General features: G+C 58.7%; 1 protein-coding gene across 1 annotated transcript; it reads right to left on the minus strand.

The window, feature by feature from the left end:
- Positions 1–439: 439 nt before the first annotated feature.
- Positions 440–1381, minus strand: LOC121733903. The gene has a single exon (XM_042124303.1). It carries the CDS (start codon positions 1379–1381, stop codon positions 440–442), a length of 942 nt encoding a protein of 313 aa, XP_041980237.1.
- Between the last annotated feature and the right edge of the window lie 19196 nt (positions 1382–20577).

Raw genomic sequence — 20577 nt, forward strand, 5'->3', positions numbered from 1 at the left:
TTTTTTTTTTTTTTTTTTTTTTTTTTTTTTTTTTTTTTTTTTTTTTTTTTTGACGCAGTGAAATGCAGTGACGCATTCGACGCAGGGGATGGGGGCTCCCCTGCGGATATGTGGGGCTCGCCGCGGCGAAGATGGTAGTGCCGCGGCCCTACCCACTAAAACACTGCGATGTTCCCTCGACACGCTAAACCGAGTGCGACCGGTAACTGCAACATGGCTTCCGGGACTCAGTCGGCGACACCTGCTGTACGGCGCAGGCCCTTACATTCGGGGGGCTTTGAGACCCCTCAGGCCGAACAGAGGCCCCACATGGGGGGCTTGCATGGGCCGTTCCTCTGCTTTTGTCGCGATGCGCGGGAACATGTTGCGCATCGCGACCCACTCGGGGACTCCATGTAACGGGCGGCGGTATCCCCATACCACCGCCCGAGTCCCCAGACTAAGGCGGGATGTCGTGGCCATTACGAGCGACACGTCTCCGCCTCGGCCTTCTTCCTGGGAGTTCGAGCGCCGCCTGCTCTCTCACGCGCTCGGCCTCCTCCTTCGTCGAGATGACGTTGTGCGCGTATGTCTCGACGGCTGTCCACTCTTCTTCGCTCCTCACCATGGCCCTGATGAGCGCTGGGAGCGTTATGTCCTCACCGATGTTGGATGAGAGTTCCGCTCGTTGTTCCGACCAAGCGGGACACGCCGTGAGTGTGTGATCGGCCGTGTCCCGGTCCGCACCGCAGTGATGACATTCTGCGGTCGGTTCGCTTCCAGTAATCTCGCACAGATACCGACCGAAGCAGCCATGCCCGGTCAGCATCTGTGTGAGTCGGAAGGTCAGCGCTCCATGCCTGCGCTTTATCCACTCCCTGAATAAGGGGCGGATCGCCTCTATAAGGTTAATGCTCACAGTAGGCTCCTCTAGTCGCTGCGCCCACGTCTCCAGTGCCGTCTCCTCTGCTGAGCTCCTCCACCGACGTACGGCGTCCGGTAAAGGGTTGCTTCCCTCCGCGCGGACCGCTGCGCAACGCCAAAATACGTCGGCAAGTGCTTGAGCATCGAGGTCCCAGGGTGTGCTACCCGCGAGCAGGCATGCCGCATCCTTGGATATGGTGCGGTAGCCACGCACTGCCCGGGTCGCCATCACCCTTTGTATCCGTCCGAGTACGAGCCGATTCTGGGGCGAGAGATGGTAAGCCCAGATCGGCGAGCCGTACATGACCATCGATCGGATGATACCCATGTACAGCCGTCGGCAGCCGATGCTCGGCCCCCCGAGATTCGGGAGGAGCGACGCGAGGGCTCCAGCTGCCCTGGAGACCTTTTCGGACAGCCGGCGGAAGTGTTCCACGAAGGACCACCTTTCATCCAGAACGATGCCCAGGTATGTCATGGTCGGACCGACATTTATCCTGGTTCCACTTACTACCACGGCCATGTCCGGCGGCGGTGGGTTCCTCGGCCCGTGGAAGAATAGGGCCTCGGATTTCTCCAACGCGACATTTAGGCCCAGCGCGCGTATCCGGCGAACCACTTGAGCGACGGACCCCAACCTAACCTTTTTTTTTTTTTTTTTTTTTTTTTTTTTTTTTAAGGAGGGGAAATACGTTACGTATCCCCCACCCCTTCGGGGGAAGGGGCGGGGGTATGTGGGACTCCCTTCACGAGGTTTACCCACTAAAACCCCCCCATGCCCTCCTTCTGGCCATCGTGGGGCGCGGGGACTAAAACTGGACTTCCGCACCCCACACGTCCATTCGCCGCATCCGGCACTACTCCACTGCGGCGGCTGGTGTTCTGCCGCCGCCTTTCTTCGCCGAGAGCTCCCCGGGCATCTAGGGAGCTTTCTTCTCGGGGCCCTTTGCGCGGGCGGTGATCCCCCGATCGACCGCCCACGGGCCTATGGCCCCACCTCCATGGCGGGCGGGGGCTGACTAACCCCTGCACCGCCGGCTCCAGGCTCTTTCAGCCGAGCCTTGTCGGAGGGAGCTCGACGTCTTTTCTGGCGCTTGGTGCTGGGGAGCGGCTTCGCGGTGACGCAGCCGCTACTACCCAGCACGTGGTCCTTGTCCTTGCCGAGTGCCTCGCAGAAGAAGCAATTGGGCTGCTTCTCCCGGCACTCGGCTGCCTTGTGCTCCGGCTTCCCACAGCGGAAACAATTCCGACTGCGGTCTACCGGGCACTGGCACGTCGTAGCAAGGTGGCCGGTGTCGAGGCATCGGTAACACCGCTTTGGCCTCGCGGCCAGCAGTGTCACCTTCGCCGAAACCCAGCCCACTCGCAACCGCCCCAAGCTTAGTAGCTTTTTGGCGGCCGCGACGGGGACGCTCAGCCATAACGAGCCGTCACCCCACCTTCCCTTCCTTATTGGGCCTGACCTGATGGAGTTGGCCGGGCACCCACCTTCTCTAGACACCGCCTCGAGGACCTCGGCGGTCGTAGCCGAGTCGTCCAGCCCGGCGATGCGCATTTCAACGCATTTCGCCGGGCGTCCGACTTTCACAACGTCAGGGTCGAGAACTTCCCTCAGCTTCTCAGCGAGGGAGTCCGCCTTTACTTGGGCGCCCTCACCAGGAATGGTGAGGACCCGCGCGCCGGTCTGAGCTAGACGGAAGCGGAGCTGGAGCTTTTGGATGTCCAGCTCCGCCAGTCCGCTGGCCTTCACCGCATTTTTAGCCTTTAATAGGACGTCACTGTATGTGACGCCCTTCTCCGCGGCGTTCGCCCCCAACGTGAGAGTGATCGCCGCGGTGGCTGGAACACGGAGTTTGGCCTTTTTCTTCTTCTTTCTTGGGGCGGCTTTAGCTGGAGTAGCCGCCCCTTTCTTCTTCTGCCTTTGCGGGCCAATGGTGGTCCACGGGGCCTCGGCGGGAGGGGCGTTGATGTTCTGCCCCCCCTTTGTCGCTTCCTGAGCGGCCATTGTTGGCCGCTTCATCCTCTTCTTCTTCTTAGGCTTTGCAGCCTCTTTCTCTGCAGGTGCAGTAGGCGGCTGTAAAGGAGCCGCCGCACCGCCTGCCGAACCTTTGTCCAGCGCCTTTGCCGTCACCGTCTTCTTCGGCTTCGACGTCTTCTTCGGGGCCGCTGTTGGTGGGGCGCCGGATGTTTCACCAGCACTGTCTGCCGCCAGCGGCGGTCTTCTTCTGGGCTCAGGAAGGAGCCTATCTTCCAGGCCGGCGATTCTCGCATTGAGCATGTTGCCGAAGGTCTCGATGTTGGAACGCGAGACCTCCGACAACATCCTCTGCAGGTCGTCGGCTGCGGGCCCAGTTACGCGACGGCGCAGCTCCTCCAGCTCCTTACGCATCGCGTTGACTTGGCGCAGGAGGCGGTCGTTCTGCGCCTCCAGTGCCCGCATTTCTTCTGTCTGACCGCGGCCTCTCATCTCGGTGACGGCCGCCTTGATGGACGCGACCGCCTCCTTGAGGGCCCGCTGGTACGTCCCTTTCAGGTTTGAGGACCTTGTGGCGACCATTGTCACCATATCCAAGGCCCTCTCCACGCCTGCCGCCAGGGCCGCGCCTGTCTCCTCCGAGTCCTCGGCAAGGGCAGGGCTTCCACGAAGGGAAGCTCTCGCCTCCCTCGCCTCTCGCTCCTCCCGTGCCTTCCGGGCTACTTCCTCAACCTTCGCCCTGAAAATAGCCCGGCGCTCCTCTTCCTTCTCCCGGTTGAGGTCCGCTTGGGCCTTAGCCAGGCCGACGTATTGGCCGGTGGTTGGTGGCCGGCCACGTCCTCTCTTTGCCTTGGGCACCGCTCCCCTGCCAATGGGCGGCGCCATGTCCTCCTCAGTGTTGCGCCTTTTACGGCGTGTCTTGTCCGGGATTGTGGGCAAGCCCTCGGAGTCCACTGATATGTCAGAGACAGTATCGTCAGAGTCCAAGGGCCAGTCCTCACTGTCATTGCCAGTATAGTCCATTCCTTGTGGAGGCGGCAGGGAGAATTCGCGCATCACGTCGCGCAAAACCACGCGAGGTGAGCGCGTCAAATCCCCACCAGCCTCATTGTCTCCTCCGGGTGGCAGCGCAGAAGGCGTGCTGGGTGGCGTCATTTTAACGTCCCGCCAGCGCAACACCTCTGGCAGGTCAGCGTCGCGTACTGGGCAGTTCCGCTCCTTCTTGCGCTGCATTAGTCGCTTTATCCGGTCTATTGCGTTAGGCTGCGGACCGGAAAAGTCGACGTCTTCGTCGGTGATAGCACCCGCCTCCGACGCGGTTAGGTGCGCCGGATTCGGGTTCGCGCTTGTCTTCGCGCCCTCTCCTTCTTTCGCCGTTGCAACGGCCCCCTTACCCTCCAACGCATTTTGTGCCGCCCCCGTATACGTGCGGCAGACTCCCGGCGGACCGGGAGTGCGGGATTCTCCAGCATTGCTGGTACCCGCCCGGGGAGAATTTTCAAAATGGCGTGTCTCCATGGTTCGATCTGTTAAGGGAGATTCTGCCCTAGTGCCCTTGTGACGTAAGCCACCTGCTCGCCACGCATCCCAAGGCCGGGCACCACAAACCGGGGATTAGGGACCCACGGGTCCATCCATCGCACAAACACACACACATATATACACGGAAACACACGCTGATGTAGAGAAGAGTTGAACAAAACAAGAAAGATAGAGTAGAAAAGGTGATGAAAAGACAGACAAAATAAAATAAACAACAAACGAAGAGTAAACTATACAAAGAGAGAAAGACAGGAAAGACCGGTGTTCAGCCATCCTGGATACGTCACTTCGACCCCAACCTAACCTAACCTTTTTTTTTTTTTTTTTTTTTTTTTTTTTTTTTTTTTTTTTTTTTTTTGACGCAGTGAAATGCAGTGACGCATTCGACGCAGGGGATGGGGGCTCCCCTGCGGATATGTGGGGCTCGCCGCGGCGAAGATGGTGGTGCCGCGGCCCTACCCACTAAAACACTGCGATGTTCCCTCGACACGCTAAACCGAGTGCGACCGGTAACTGCAACATGGCTTCCGGGACTCAGTCGGCGACACCTGCTGTACGGCGCAGGCCCTTACATTGGGGGGGCTTTGAGACCCCTCAGGCCGAACAGAGGCCCCACATGGGGGGCTTGCATGGGCCGTTCCTCTGCTTTTGTCGCGATGCGCGGGAACATGTTGCGCATCGCGACCCACTCGGGGACTCCATGTAACGGGCGGCGGTATCCCCATACCACCGCCCGAGTCCCCAGACTAAGGCGGGATGTCGTGGCCATTACGAGCGACACGTCTCCGCCTCGGCCTTCTTCCTGGGAGTTCGAGCGCCGCCTGCTCTCTCACGCGCTCGGCCTCCTCCTTCGTCGAGATGACGTTGTGCGCGTATGTCTCGACGGCTGTCCACTCTTCTTCGCTCCTCACCATGGCCCTGATGAGCGCTGGGAGCGTTATGTCCTCGCCAATGTTGGATGAGAGTTCCGCTCGTTGTTCCGACCAAGCGGGACACGCCGTGAGTGTGTGATCGGCCGTGTCCCGGTCCGCACCGCAGTGATGACATTCTGCGGTCGGTTCGCTTCCAGTAATCTCGCACAGATACCGACCGAAGCAGCCATGCCCGGTCAGCATCTGTGTGAGTCGGAAGGTCAGCGCTCCATGCCTGCGCTTTATCCACTCCCTGAATAAGGGGCGGATCGCCTCTATAAGGTTAATGCTCACAGTAGGCTCCTCTAGCCGCTGCGCCCACGTCTCCAGTGCCGTCTCCTCTGCTGAGCTCCTCCACCGACGTACGGCGTCCGGTAAAGGGTTGCTTCCCTCCGCGCGGACCGCTGCGCAACGCCAAAATACGTCGGCGAGTGCTTGAGCATCGAGGTCCCAGGGTGTGCTACCCGCGAGCAGGCATGCCGCATCCTTGGATATGGTGCGGTAGCCACGCACTGCCCGGGTCGCCATCACCCTTTGTATACGTCCGAGTACGAGCCGATTCTGGGGCGAGAGATGGTAAGCCCAGATCGGCGAGCCGTACATGACCATCGATCGGATGATACCCATGTACAGCCGCCGGCAGCCGATGCTCGGCCCCCCGAGATTCGGGAGGAGCGACGCGAGGGCTCCAGCTGCCCTGGAGACCTTTTCGGACAGCCGGCGGAAGTGTTCCACGAAGGACCACCTTTCATCCAGAACGATGCCCAGGTATGTCATGGTCGGACCGACATTTATCCTGGTTCCACTTACTACCACGGCCATGTCCGGCGGCGGTGGGTTCCTCGGCCCGTGGAAGAATAGGGCCTCGGATTTCTCCAACGCGACATTTAGGCCCAGCGCGCGTATCCGGCGAACCACTTGAGCGACGGAAGCAGTCGCCAGGATAACTGCTTCACGGTAGGTCCTGGCACGACAGACGACTTCTGTGTCGTCCGCGTAGCAGATGACCTCTGCACCGCGAAGCATTACGCCGCGGAGTACTGGGTCAAACCCGATGTTCCACAGTGACGGCCCTGCCGCCGAGCCCTGTGGAACGCCACAGTCAACTTCTTCTATGTCCCATCCGTTCTGTGTAGGGAACTGCACGGAGCGTTCCGAGAGATAGCTACCGAGGGTGCGTCGCATGTATCTCGGAACGCCGTGGTGTCTGAGTCCGTCCTTTATGACTTCCCAGGGCAGGGAGTTGAAGGCGTTTGATATGTCCAGCGACACTGCCAACACTACCCCACCCCGGGAGACCTCTTCCTCTACAATATCCCTAAGTCGCGCTACCGCCCCGATCGTTGAGCGGCCTGAGCGAAATCCGAATTGGTTCGGGCTCAGGTCCGGGCCGACGCTCTCAAGGTGTTTGACGAGTCGCGCCACAATCACCCGCTCGAGAATCTTCGTGATCTCGTCTAGCAGCACGATCGGACGGTATGCGGATGGGCTGTCCTCCGGGCGTCCGGCCTTTCTGAGAAGTACCAGCTTGCCAGTCTTCCATCGTCGCGGAACTCTACCCTGGACCAAACAGTTAGTCAATATGGTGAGTATCCGCGACTCCATCGCTTTCATCGACAAGAGCAGGACACGCCCGGGGACTCCGTCTAGTCCAGGCGCCGTATTCTTTAACCCCATCTTATGGACTGCCGCCGCCAATTCCGCAGATGTTACTGGCGGTATTTCCTCTTCAACCTCCAGTGTCTCTTCCGATTGAGCCGCCATCGGTGGGCTCCATTCGACCCCGGATGGGAATAGGGTCGAGACCACTCTGTTGAGCAGTTCCGGTTCGAGACACTGGGTGACTGGCGGGGCAGCCGGACGGAGTTTCTGCCGTACCCATTTGTAGGGCTTACCCCAGGGATCCTCGTCAAGAGCCCGCAACCATTCCTGCCATGATGCGGCCTTCGCCTCTGTGATGCCCTTGCGGAGGGCTTGGCGCGCTGCGCGGTAGGCATTGTAAAGAGCCTCCTCCTCTTCCGGAGCCCTATTTCGCCTCCTTCGGTAGTGTGTGTAGCGGCGGCGAGCCGCAATGCTTTCCCGTCTCAGTTGGTCGATCTCGGGGCACCACCAATAAGTCTGGCGTCGGGGCTTGCGTTTCCCGACGCGTGGCATAGAGGCGTCGCAGATGTTGCGCAACGCCTCGTTCAGCCACTCCGCACACTCCTCTACATCGTTGGAGGGAAGTTGAGCCCACGACGAAACGATTGCGGCCTCCTCTAGTAACTCTCTGTTGAGCTTACTCAGACACCATCTCGGGCCGCCGCCCGGTGACATTGCGCGGCCCAGTTCCGAAATGTGTGCGGATACATCAAAACGGATGTACCGATGGTCCGAGATGGTCTCTTCTTCGGCATCAACTCTCCAGTTGGCGATTCGACCCGCGAATCCCGGACTCGCCAACGTTAGGTCCACGATTGATTCGCCCTGCTGTCTGACACAGGTGCTCACGGCCCCTCTATTGGCCACCACCAATCCTGTGGACACCAGCCAATTGGCCATCACTCTGCCTCTTGCATTCGTCGCCGGGGATCCCCAGAGCGAAGACTTCGCGTTGAAGTCTCCGGCGACGACTACAGGTCCAGAAGCTCCGCCTACGATGGGAGTTAGTCGTCCCAGAAATGCCTCAAATTCGGCAAGAGGCCTGTTGGGGGAGAAGTAAACCCCCACCGCAGTGAGAGCCCCCATGCTGGCGACGACAAATCCTAGGCCTCTGGTCGTCCTCCTCGATGTTGGAGGCATAATTCCGGGGCCAAACACTAATGCGACTGAAGAGTCCGCGCTTCCCACCCAGTCATTTCTGGGGAGTATGCGATACGGCTCCGACACGAACGCAAGGTCAATCGACCACTGCGCCATATTCTGAATCATCAGATCTTGCGCCTGGGCGCAGTGATTCAAATTGCCTTGCAGGAAGCGATGGGTAGCCGTTATTGCTCCTCCATTTGAGCCACACCAGGTTCAGAAGCCACCGTAGGTGTTGTGGTGAGCTTCTGGGTTGCCTTGCTCTTTTTGGAGCGTTTCTTCTTTGGGGCCTCCTTGCCGCAGGCTTTGCTGCCGACACTGTGGTCCGCCGGTTTTCCACTTGCTGCGCATAGTGCACAATGTTGTGCGTTTTCGCACTGTGCAGCTACGTGATCCGGCCGGCCGCAGCGGAAGCAGAGCCCGCTTCGGTCAGCCTCATTTGGGCATGTCGCTCGTGTGTGCCCGGTCGCGTGGCATTTGTAGCAGCGCATAGGCCGCGATGTTAGAAGCACTACGCGTACTACGGTCCACCCCACGTACACCCTTGTATTGGGTGCTGTCACCTTTTTGGCCGCTTCGACCGGGCATTTCACCCATGCCATTCCGCGCCCTCTTCGATCCCGCCTTATTTCTCCTACCTTTACATCGGCAGCAGTACAGCAACCCGCCAGAGCTATGGCTTGCGCTATTTCCGTTGCGTTGGCGGAGTCGTCGAGCCCATGTATGCGCAACTCTGCGCATTTTTGAGGTCGTGAAATGCGGACCTCATCACTCTCTATGACCTCTCTCAACTTTTCCGCTAACCTGTCCGCCCTCTCTTTGCAGTCCGCTCCCGAGATCTCGTATAAACGGGCCCCGGTCACGGCCTGCTTAAACCTCATTAGAGGAACATCCAGCACCCTAAGATCCAGCCGTTGCTTAACCTTTTCGAGGACGTCTTTATACGAGACGCCTCGTTTTTCAGCTTCGGGTTGCAACGTCAGGACCACTGCTGCCGATTTGGGGACGCGCAGTTTGTCCTCTATCTTTTTCTTCTTTTTTCTGGACACTTTCTTCCTATCTCCTCCTTCTTTTAGTGCCCTTCCCTTCTTTCTGACAACCTCTGTCCACTCCTGTTCTGATGGTCTCGATGCTGCCGATGTTGAGGCGGCATCGCGTCTAGCGGCAGCCGCTTCTTCCGCGGCAGCAGACTTCTTTTTTCCCTTCTTCTTTTTCAGGGCCGGACCCGGGTTGAGCGGAGGCGACAGAGTCGACACCGCGGGCTCCGACACCGCTGCCTTCTTCTGGGTTTTTGACGCATAAGTTGGTGGTGCGTCTTGGACCTGTTCCTGTCTCTTGTCCGAGGCAAGGGGCGGCCGGATTCGCGGCTGCGGTAACAGTCGCGCCTCTAAGCCCTCGAGCCGCGCATCCATGCGAGCGCTCGATACGGCGATCGCTTCTCGCACTGCCTTTGCCAGCATCTCTTCCAGTGCCGGTGTTGCGGGGGCAGACTGAGGCCGCACATTCGTTAGCTCGCGTTTGAGTGTCGCGAGCTCCGACCTCAGTTCCGCAAGGTCTCTGGAGAGGCGCTTGTTTGCCGCTTCCAGGGCCTGCGTCTCCTCTGTTTTAGAGTGCCGCAGCAATGCCGCAGTCGCCTCTTGTATCGCCTTCGTCGCATCTTTCAGGTGCTTGACAAAGGGGCCACTTAGGTTTTTGGACTTCGAGGCCACCATGCTGATGACCTCTAGGCTCTTGGTAATGGTCGAGCCTAATTTGGCCGAAGTCACCTCCTCCTCTTCTGCGTCCGACATTGTAACGTCCGAGAATCTGGAGGCTTCCGACAGTCGGTGGGACCGTTGCTGTGGAAGCTCCTTTGCCACATCCGAGATCTGGCGTTCCGCCTCAGCCTGCTGAGCCCTGCGCTCTTCCAGTCGCTCAGCAGCAGCCTTCTCCATTTTGGTTTGGTGCAAACCAACGTATTGGCCGGTGGTAGGCGGCCTACCCCTGCCCCGCTTGGTGCACCGCGAGGCAGTTGTGCCTTTGCCTTTATCCGAGTCATTGTCCACTTCGCTTCCGCGCCTTTTGCGGAAGTGACGTCTCGTCTTTTCTCTCTCATTATCCAGTACTTGAGAGGCGGTTGTCTCGTGACCGCTCTCGCCATCGTCGGAAGTTCCTTCGGAGCCAAAGAACTTACTGCTCCTAGTAGACCCGGGCGTCGCCGCCCGTGAGCCTCCTTCCGCGTCCTCGAATCGTTCCAGGTGTACGATCGGAACCTTCAGGTCAAGCCTGGGGTCATCGTTTGCCTGCTTCTTTCCTGCCTGCGTCGCCTTCGCGACCTCCTTTTCTCTCTCCATTGCAGCGGTGGCGCCCCCCGTATACATGGGCCAGACCCCCTCCTCTGAGGGGGTGCGGGATTCTCCAACATTGTTGGTACCCGCCCGGGGAATATTTTTGTCGATGCAACCTTCCATATTTTGATCATTGAGGGGTGAGTCTGCCCCACGTCCTCGATGCGTAGTCACCGACTCGCCATGCACCCCGTCACCGGACGTTACCAGTTTAGGGTTCGGGGCCCACGGGCCCATCCATCACAGAAACACACACAGATTTTCACACACAAACAGACAATAGTGTAAAGAAGGTATAAATACAAGGAAAGATAGGGAAGAAAAGATGGTGAAAGATAGGGTTAATAAATATTATAATTATGATGAACAAAACAAGAAAGTTAATACAAAGAAAGAAAGATAGAAGAAAGAAAGACCGGCGTTCAGCCATCCTGAGTGCCTCGTCCCGTGTAAAGGGCGGGGCGGCGCACCCAGGCGCCCAGGGACACGAACGTGGACGGACCGGTATCGCCCCCAACCTAACCTAACCTTTTTTTTTTTTTTTTTTTTTTTTTTTTTTTTGCGTCGGGAAATGCTCTGACGCATCTCGCGGGGATCGGGGACTCCCCAGCGAGTATGTGGGGCTCGCTGCGGTCGTGAAGATGGTGAATTGACCGCAGCCCTACCCACTAAAACCCGACGGTATTCTTCTACGTCCCATGCAGGGTTGCGAGCACGCGTGAGCCTTCGTCCGCGGTCCTGCATGTCCTTGCCTGCGTGTCACGGCAGGCCCGTCTTCTGAGGAGCACTAAGGCTCCTAAAGGCCGAACAGAGGCCCTCTCGGGGCTTGCGTAGGCCCATCTCTCTACGGTGTCGCGATGCGCGAAGAATACGCAGCGCATCGCGACCCACTCGGGGACTCGACTCGTTGGGCGACGGCATCCCCATGCCGCCGCCCCAAGCCCCCCGGCTAAGTCGGCAAGTAATCATCGTTGATGACCCGTCGTCGTCTCGGCCGTCTTCTTCGGCGGGGGTCGAGCGCCTCCAGCTCCCTCACTCGCTCGGCCTCCTCCTTCGCGGCGACGACCTCTTCACAGAAGGTCTGCACCGCTGTCCATCCGGGTTCACTGCCCACCATGGCGCGAACCAGCGCGGGCAGCGAGATGTCGAATCCAATGGCGGCCGTGAGGGCCGCCCGTTGTATTGTCCAGGCGGGACAGACAGAGACAGTATGTTCCGCCGTATCCCGGTCATCGTCACAGTGGTGACAGCGCGTACTCTCCTCTCGGTTCGCGATCTCACACAGGTAACGGCCGAAACAGCCGTGTCCGGTCAACACCTGCGTGAGTCGGAACGAGAGCGCGCCGTACTTTCTTGTTAACCACTCTTTCAGTACTGGGCGAATGGCCTGCACCAAGTCCACGCTGGTTTGTGGCTCCAGGAGTCGCTCCTCCCATCGCTCAATCGCCACTTCCCTAGCTCGGTCCCTCCACCGACGTACGGCGTCCGGTAAGGGGTTGCTTCCCCCCGCGCGGACCGCTGCGCCACGCCAGTACACTTCGGCGAGGGTTTGAGCGTCCAAGTCCCAAGGGACGCTGCCAGCAAGGAGGCACGATGCGTCGCGAGAGATAGTACGATATCCTCGGACTGCTCGCGTCGCCATCACTCGCTGCAGCCGTCCCAGGGCCAGCCTGTTCTCCGGCAGCAAACTATCCGCCCAGATCGGCGCCCCGTACATGACCATAGATCGAACTACACCCATGTAGAGACGCCGACAAGTCAAGCTCGGGCCCCCGAGATTTGGGAGCAACGAGGCTAGGGCTCCCGCGGACTTCTTCACCTTCTCTGACAGCCGGCGGAAGTGTTCCTTAAAAGACCACCGGCTGTCGAGAACCAGGCCTAGGTAGGTCATTGTCGGTGCCACCTGTATTCTGGTTCCGCCTACTATCACCGCCAGGCCCGGCGGAGGCGCGTTTCTAGGCCCGTGGAACAACAGGGCCTCCGATTTGTTCAGCGCCACCGTCAGTCCCAACGCCTGGATCCTTCGTACCACCTGTGCGACTGCCGCCGTCGCCAGGATTGTCGCTTCGCGGTGTGTTTTGGCGCGGCACACGACCCCAGTGTCGTCTGCATACGCGATGAGCTCCACGCCTGGAAGAGTGGCACCGCGCAGCACGTGGTCATATCCTATGTCCCACAGTTCCGGACCGAGAGCCGAACCCTGCGGGACGCCGCAGTCTACCTCCAGCTCCTCCCAGCCCTCTTCGGTTGGGTACTGCACCGAGCGCTCCGACAGATAGTTGCCGATTGTTCGGCGAAGATATCTGGGCACTCGGTGGTACCGAAGTCCCTCCTTAATTGTTTCCCAGGGCAGGGTGTTAAATGCGTTGGTTATGTCCAGTGAGACTACCAGCACCACCCCGCCCCGGGAGATCTCCTCCTCCGAGATTTGCCGTATCCGCGCCACCGCATCCATCGTCGATCGACGAGATCTGAACCCGAACTGAGCATCGCTCAAGTTCGGGCCGGCGCCTTCTAGATGTTGAGTGAGGCGCCTTACGATGACCCTCTCCAGGGTTTTGCAGATCTCGTCGATCAAGACGATTGGGCGGTAGGCTGACGGCTGGTCCTCCGGTCGTCCGTGCTTACGGAGCAAAACGAGCTTTCCTGTCTTCCAGCGGCGTGGGATACGCCCCTGCACCAAGCACTTGGTGAATAGCTCGAGTACATGAGCTTCCATGTGCCGCATTGCTAGCACCCAGACACGACCGGGGACCCCATCTAATCCGGGAGCCTTGTTTTTAAGGCTCATTTTATGAACCGCGGCCGCCAGCTCTCCAGCCGTCACGGGCGGTACATTCTCCTCATCGTCTGACTCCGCACTAGGTGGTCGCATTGATGGCGGGGACCACTCGGCCCCAGATGGAAATAGGGCCGAGAGTACGGAGCGACGAAGGTCCGGCTCTATATGCTGGGTCAGCGGTGGGGCAGCCGGGCGAAGCTTTTGCCTCACCCATTTGTACGGCTTGCCCCACGGGTCCTGTTCCAGGGTGCTGAGGAACTCTTCCCAGGCCTCCTTCTTTGCCGCCTTTATGGCCTCACGTAACGCCTGGCGCGCCAATCGGTAGCCGTTGTAAACAGCTTCTTCTTCCGCCTCCTGTCTCATCCGTCGACGACGGTACCGCAAGTAGCGGCGTCGTGCGGCCACGCATTCCTGACGGAGTTGCCTAAGCTCCGGGCGCCACCAGTAAGTCTGACGCCGAGGCATGACGGGTCCGGCGCGGGGCATCGAGGCGTCGCAAATGTTGCGAGCCGCCTCATTCAGCCACTCCGCGCACTCCTCGACGTCATCCGACGGCAGAGGTGCCCACGATGCGACGATGGCCGCCTCCTCGAGAAGGTCTCGATCCAGACCTCTCAGGGACCACCTTGGGCCGCCACCAACCTAACCTTTTTTTTTTTTTTTTTTTTTTTTTTTTTTTTTTAGGAGGGGAAATACTTTGCGTATCCCCCACCCCCTCGGGGGAAGGGGCGGGGGTATGTGGGACTCCCTACAAGAGGTCTACCCACTAAAACCCCCCCAGCCCTCCGTCACGCGCCTAGTGCGGGAGGGGCGGGAACCGCGGAGCGACTACAACTCCGCCCCTCCCCGCGCGCAGCCGCAACCGGCACCTTCTTCAAGCGGCTTGAGCCGCGTACCTCACCGAGAGCCCCCCGGGCTATAGGGGGGCTGTCTTCTCGGGACCCATACTGTGGGCGGGATCCCCCGATCACCGCCCACGGGTCTAGGCGTCCGTCTCCATTCGGGCGGGAGCGGGCGGGGCCCGCGCGCCTTTAGGTCTCGACTTTTTGTGTCGAGCCTTTTTGGTCGGCGCCTTGTCTTCTCCGGGGGCCGGCTTTAACGTAGATGGGCATCTACCCAGCTCGTGCCCCCTTTCGGCCCTGCCAGCGGCCTCGCACAGGGCGCAGTTTGGTGCTGCAGCCCCGCACTCCGCCGCCTTGTGCCCCGGTTTCCCGCATCGAAAACAAGTCCGGCTACGGTCCACCGGGCACTGGCACTTGGCAGCCACGTGGCCGGTGTCCTGGCAGCGGAAGCAGCGCGTCGGCCTCGCGGCCAGCAACGCCACCCTTGCCGACACCCAACCAATACGCAACCGCCCAGAGCTCGAGAGCTTCTTGGCGGCCGCGACTGGGAGGCGGATCCAGCACGACCCGTCCCCCCGTGGCCCCTCTCTTATTGGCCCCGCCCGAATATCTCCGGCCTGGCACCCTCCATCTAGTGCGACCGCCTCTACCACTTCTGCGGTCGTCGCGGAGTCATCAAGGCCGGCGATGCGCATCTCCGCGCTTGCCACCGGCCGTCCGACCTTCACCTCGGGTGGCAGGACGGTCCTCAGCCTCGCGGCAAAGGCGTCCGCCTTTTCTCTTGCGCCCTCGCCGGAAATCGCGAGGAGGCGCCCTCCGGTTCGGGCCCGACGGAAGCGGACTTGCGGAATGTCAAGTTCCGCGATGTTCACTGCCCGCCGGGCCGTCTCAAGCGCCTTGGCGTACGTCATACCCGCCTTCACGGCCGACTCTTCTATTGTGAGAGCGACGGCCGCAGTGGCGGGGACGCGAAGCCTTGGCTTTCTCTTCTTCTTCGGGGCGGCTGTAGTTGGTGTAGCCACCCCATTCTTCTTCTTGGCCCTGGGACCCACCGTGGTCCACGGGGCCTCAGTACGAGGGGAGCTGGTGTTCGCTCCCCCTTGTGTCGCTTCCATAGCGGCCATCGACGGCCGCTTCTTCTTCCGGCCCTTTTTGGCCTTGGGCGCCTCGGGCGCGGCAGTGGCCTCTTGCGGGGCCGCTGCGGCGGCTGGCTGCCGTGTCTTCGTTGGGGCCGGCTTCCCCTTGGCCTTCTGCTTCGGGGGCTCCGGCGTCACATCCGGTGGAGCCTCTACACTCTCGACGGGAGCCGGCGTAATACTCCGGGCTCTGTCCGCCGCGAGCGGAGGGCGCAGTCGAGGCTCTGGAAGGAGCCGACTCTCCAGTCCAGCCAGCCGAGCGTTCAGCATGTTGCTGAAGGTCTCCACGTTAGATCGAGAGACCTCAGACAACAGCTGGCGCATATCCTGCTCGGCCGGCTTTAACACCTGACGGCGTAGCTCCTCTAGCTCTTTGCGCAAAGACTCCACTTCATTCTGGAGCCGAGCATTCTGAGCCTCGAGGGCCTTCATCTCTTCGGTCGCTCCGCGACTTCTCATTTCGGCGACGGTGGCGCGTATGTCGCTGACCGCCTCCTTGAGGAGTCGCTGGAACGTCCCCTTGAGGTTATTCGACTTCGCTGCGACCATGGAGATCGTTCCCAGCGAAGTCTCAACACATTGGGCCAGAGCGTAGTTGGTCTGCTCTGGCCTGTCTTCTTCCATGGCGGCGGGGCTCGCAAGGAGCGAAGAACGCGTCTCTCGCGCCGCCCTGGCCGCCTCGGCTACCTCCTCCTCTGCCTGGAGTCGAAGGGCCTCCTCCTTTTCCCTATTCAGATCGGCCTGTGCCTTCGCCAAGCCGACATATTGTCCGGTCGTTGGCGGGCGGCCGCGTCCTCTTTTGGGTTTGGGCACCGCTCCTTTACTGAGGGGAGGCGCCATGTCGTCGTCAGAGCGCCTCTTCCGGCGCGTCAAATCCGAGAATGCGGGCAAGCCCTCGGAGTCCAGCGATATGCCAGACATCTCACTGGAGTCCGAGAGCCAGTCCTCGCTGTCATGTCCGGGTAAGTCACGTCCATGTTGGGAGACTCTACCGCGAGGGGAGTCTCTACCAATCGGGTCCTTTCCGGTGCTTGGAGGCGGCATTTTCACGTCGCGTGTCAAAAGGACACGCGGAAGATCCTTGTCGCCTCTCAGCTTCTTCTTCTGCATCAACTTCAGCATCCGCTCAACGCCGTTAGGCTGCGGCTGACTGAAGTCGATGTCTTCGTCCGTTAGAAGCTCCGCCGCCGGCGCGGTAATGGGCGCCGGCTTCGGGCTGTCGCGCTTTTTCGCGCTGTCCTCTCCTCCTCCTAACGCAGCCAAGATGGCCCGCTGCCTCGCCGCCTTGGCGGCCTCCTCGTCCTTCCTCACCGCCTTAGCGGCCCCCTCATCCTTCCTCGTAATAAGTGGCCCCTCCGTATACGAGGGCCGGCCACCGTCCGAAGACGGCGCATGGGATTCTCCGGCTCCTGAGGAGCCGGGACCCACCCGGAGAATACTTTGCTTATCACGACTGCTCATCTTAACTCACTCCGACACCCCGGGTCGCGGGCTCGTTCGTCACACAGCGAGCTCTGCCAGACATACAAAACAAACACGCACACAAACACACGCCATACCGGCGTTCAGCCACCCCTCCCGTGTCACCGTGAAAAAGCTCACGATGGCACGGGGGAGGTGCCCAGGGACACGACGTGGACGGACCGGTATCGCCCCCGCCACCAACCTAACCTAACCTAACCTAACCTTTTTTTTTTTTTTTTTTTTTTTTTTTTTTTTTAGGAGGGGAAATGCGTTACGCATCCCCCGCCCCCTCGGGGGAAGAGGCGGGGGTATGTGGGACTCCCTCCTCGAGGTTTACCCACTAAAACCCCCCCAGCCCTCCGTCACGCGCCTAGTGCGGGAGGGACGGGAAACCGCGGAGCGACTACAACTCCGCCCCTCCCCGCGCGCAGCCGCAACCGGCACCTTCTTCAAGCGGCTTGAGCCGCGTACCTCACCGAGAGCCCCCCGGGCTATAGGGGGGCTGTCTTCTCGGGACCCATACTGTGGGCGGGATCCCCCGATCACCGCCCACGGGTCTAGGCGTCCGTCTCCATTCGGGCGGGAGCGGGCGGGGCCCGCGCGCCTTTAGGTCTCGACTTTTTGTGTCGAGCCTTTTTGGTCGGCGCCTTGTCTTCTCCGGGGGCCGGCTTTGATGTAGATGGGCATCTACCCAGCTCGTGCCCCCTTTCGGCCCTGCCAGCGGCCTCGCACAGGGCGCAGTTTGGTGTTGCAGCCCCGCACTCCGCCGCCTTGTGCCCCGGTTCCCCGCACCGAAAACAAGTCCGGCTACGGTCCACCGGGCACTGGCACTTGGCAGCCACGTGGCCGGTGTCCTGGCAGCGGAAGCAGCGCGTCGGCCTCGCGGCCAGCAACGCCACCCTCGCCGACACCCAACCAATACGCAACCGCCCAGAGCTCGAGAGCTTCTTAGCGGCCGCGACTGGAAGGCGGACCCAACACGATCCGTCCCCCCGTGGCCCCTCTCTAATCGGCCCTACCCGGACATCGCCGGCCAGGCACTCCCCTTCAAGTGCGACCGCTTCCATGATTTCGGCGGCCGTCACAGAGTCGTCAAGGCCGGCGATGCGCATCTCCGCGCAAGCAGCTGGCCGCCCGACTTTCACTTCCTGAGGCAGGACTGTCTTCAGCCTCGCGGCAAAGGCGTCCGCCTTCTTCTCTGCGCCCTCGCCGGCGATAGTGAGGAGGCGCCCTCCAGTTCGGGCCCGGCGGAAGCGGAGTTGCGGAATATCGAACTCCGCGATGTTCACCGCCCGCCGGGCCGTCAACCTAACCTAACCTAACCTAACCTAACCTAACCTAACCTAACCTAACCTAACCTAACCTAACCTAACCTAACCTAACCTTTTTTTTTTTTTTTTTTTTTTTTTTTTTTTTTTTTATTCCGGAGGGGGAAATGCATTACGCATACCACCCAGGCGCAGGGGGCGACCCGAGTGGTTATGTGGGACTCCCGCGGCTAATGAGACCACGGTATACCCACTAAAACCCCCCCCCATCTTCCGCCACGCCGCGTATTGACGGGGCCACAGGAACGATACACACATCTGTGACCCCGCCAGCGGCCCGAAGACTCCACGATGGGCGCACAACACGTGCGCCCTCCTCCTCGGCCCCCAATAAGGCTGTAGCAGACGCCCCCCGAGTCTGCTACTTGGAGGCCATGTGGCAGATCAGGTCTGTGGCTCTGCCACCGACCACACCTCGGCCGCAGAGGATAGGGCAAGCGGCGCTCCGTAATACCTACTTGCCTCTTCCTCTGCGGCCCCACCAATGCCGTTCAAGCGGAACGGCCCCGCCAGCTCGCAGGGGGGGTAGGGAAAGCGGCAACCTACCACAATGCCTCTCCCCCCCGCGATCCGTCCTCGGCCGCAGAGGATAGGGCAAGCGGCGCACCGTAATACCTACTTGCCTCTTCCTCTGCGGCCCCACCTCGGTGCGCATCCGCAGCGGACTCCTCCAGTCCGCTGGGAGCGCCCTCCTCGGGCCAGGCGGCGACACCGGCCGGCCCTGGTTGCCTCTTTGCTTCACCGCGGTTGTCCAAGCCGCGGTTACTAAGCCCCACCGCCACGACAAGGCGTGCAACCATCGGGGGGAACCTAACCTAACCTAACCTAACCTAACCTAACCTAACCTAACTTTATAATAAAACTAAAATTTATAATAGAGGAATCTAAAAATAATGTAAACAGTGCTATAGAGGAGTGGGAGGCCAGGGCCTCGGCCGAGCCGCGAACCGCTACGTACGCGGAGGTAGCGCGCGACGGGAGACAAACCCCGCCGCCCGCCGCCCCCGCGGTGATAGCCGGCAAGCGACAGCCAAAGCCCAAGACCCTCCACTCCCTTGTAGTCACTGATAAGGAAAATTTTATGTCGACGACCGACATTGTGTCGGAAGTAGGAAAGATAATAGAGCCCACCAAGGAAGGAATTAAAATAGATAGGATAAGAAGAGCGAAAGGTCGAAAAGTTATTATAGGTTTTAGCGATAAAAATGAAAGAGATAAAATAAAAGAGAAGATAGAGAAAAGTGATAGTAATTTTAACGTAGAGACGATAGCCAATAAAAACCCGCAGGTGGTGCTGTATGGGGTGCTAAAGACGACAACGGATGACGACATATTTTATGCCATTAGACATCAAAATAAGCACCTTCAACCGGTACCACCTCCGGGCGTTTTATACAGCTTTGAAGTAAAGTATAGGCGAAGGGGAAGAGACCAAGAGACAGAACATGTGGTGTGTACGTTGTCCCCTCGGCTGTGGCAGACCTTTACAGAGGCCGGGTACGTCTATATAGGCATGCAGCGGGTGCGTGTCGCCGACCAGTCCCCCCTTATACAGTGCTCGCGCTGTTTAGGGTACGGACATGGGAGGCGACATTGCAATAGCGAATCCGAATCCGATAAGTGTAGCCACTGCGGAGGGGACCATCGTAAATTTGAGTGTGACAAATTGGAAGAAAACCCGAACTGTATTAATTGTGAAAAAGACGGTTGTAAAGACACCAAGCACGACGCGTTCAGCGCGGAGTGTCCGGTGCGAATGAGATGGGACGCAATAGCACGGGCAACCGTTGCATATGACCCTGATGACCAATAGCATTGACAATCCATAAGTCATCGATCATAATATTAATAATATATATGTAAAATAAATAAATATAGTATATCATATAATTATACATATAGTATGTAAGGAATGCAAATTGGAAATCCCTTAAACTGAGTTTAAGGGACCCAAAAAACGCAGTATATAATTTAGAATAGTTATATCAACAATGTAATACTATATATTGGAAAAAAAAAAAAAAAAAAAAAAAATATATATATATACGAACAATATATTATTACATAGAAAAGTATTTACGTACAGATGTTTATGAAATTGAATATATGTAATTGTGTGATATGTAATATAACAGAAGAATATAATATGTAACTTATATATAACGATGTAAACAATACTAAAGAAATATAAAAAATGTGTCAAAAAGATAGTATGAAACAGAACTGTAACAAACAATTGTAAAATTATACATAGGTAATTATAAGGTAGCCATAATATAGTCCAAGATAGATAGTTTGGGTGCTGGTGGATCGCTGTTCGGTATGTTTCGATCGGGGGATACGGCTTGTAGGCTTAGGGCCTCGATCTGATCATTATCCATGCTCTGTCTTACCTCAGAATTTTCTAAGGGTTGCGAGAGTGCTTTGACCTTTTTTACCTTAGTTTTAAGAGGCGGAGAAATGGTGAAAGTATCACTCTTGCGGGGGGTGTGAAACATATTGTCTAATAGGGGGACTCGTCAATTCAAAAAAGTGAAATAAAATACCTAAAAATACGATTGTAAAAGTAAAATTAAATTAAAA

The sequence above is a fragment of the Aricia agestis genome, chromosome 14 (genome assembly GCF_905147365.1).
Source record: "Aricia agestis chromosome 14, ilAriAges1.1, whole genome shotgun sequence".
Classification (NCBI taxonomy): Eukaryota; Metazoa; Arthropoda; class Insecta; order Lepidoptera; family Lycaenidae; genus Aricia; species Aricia agestis.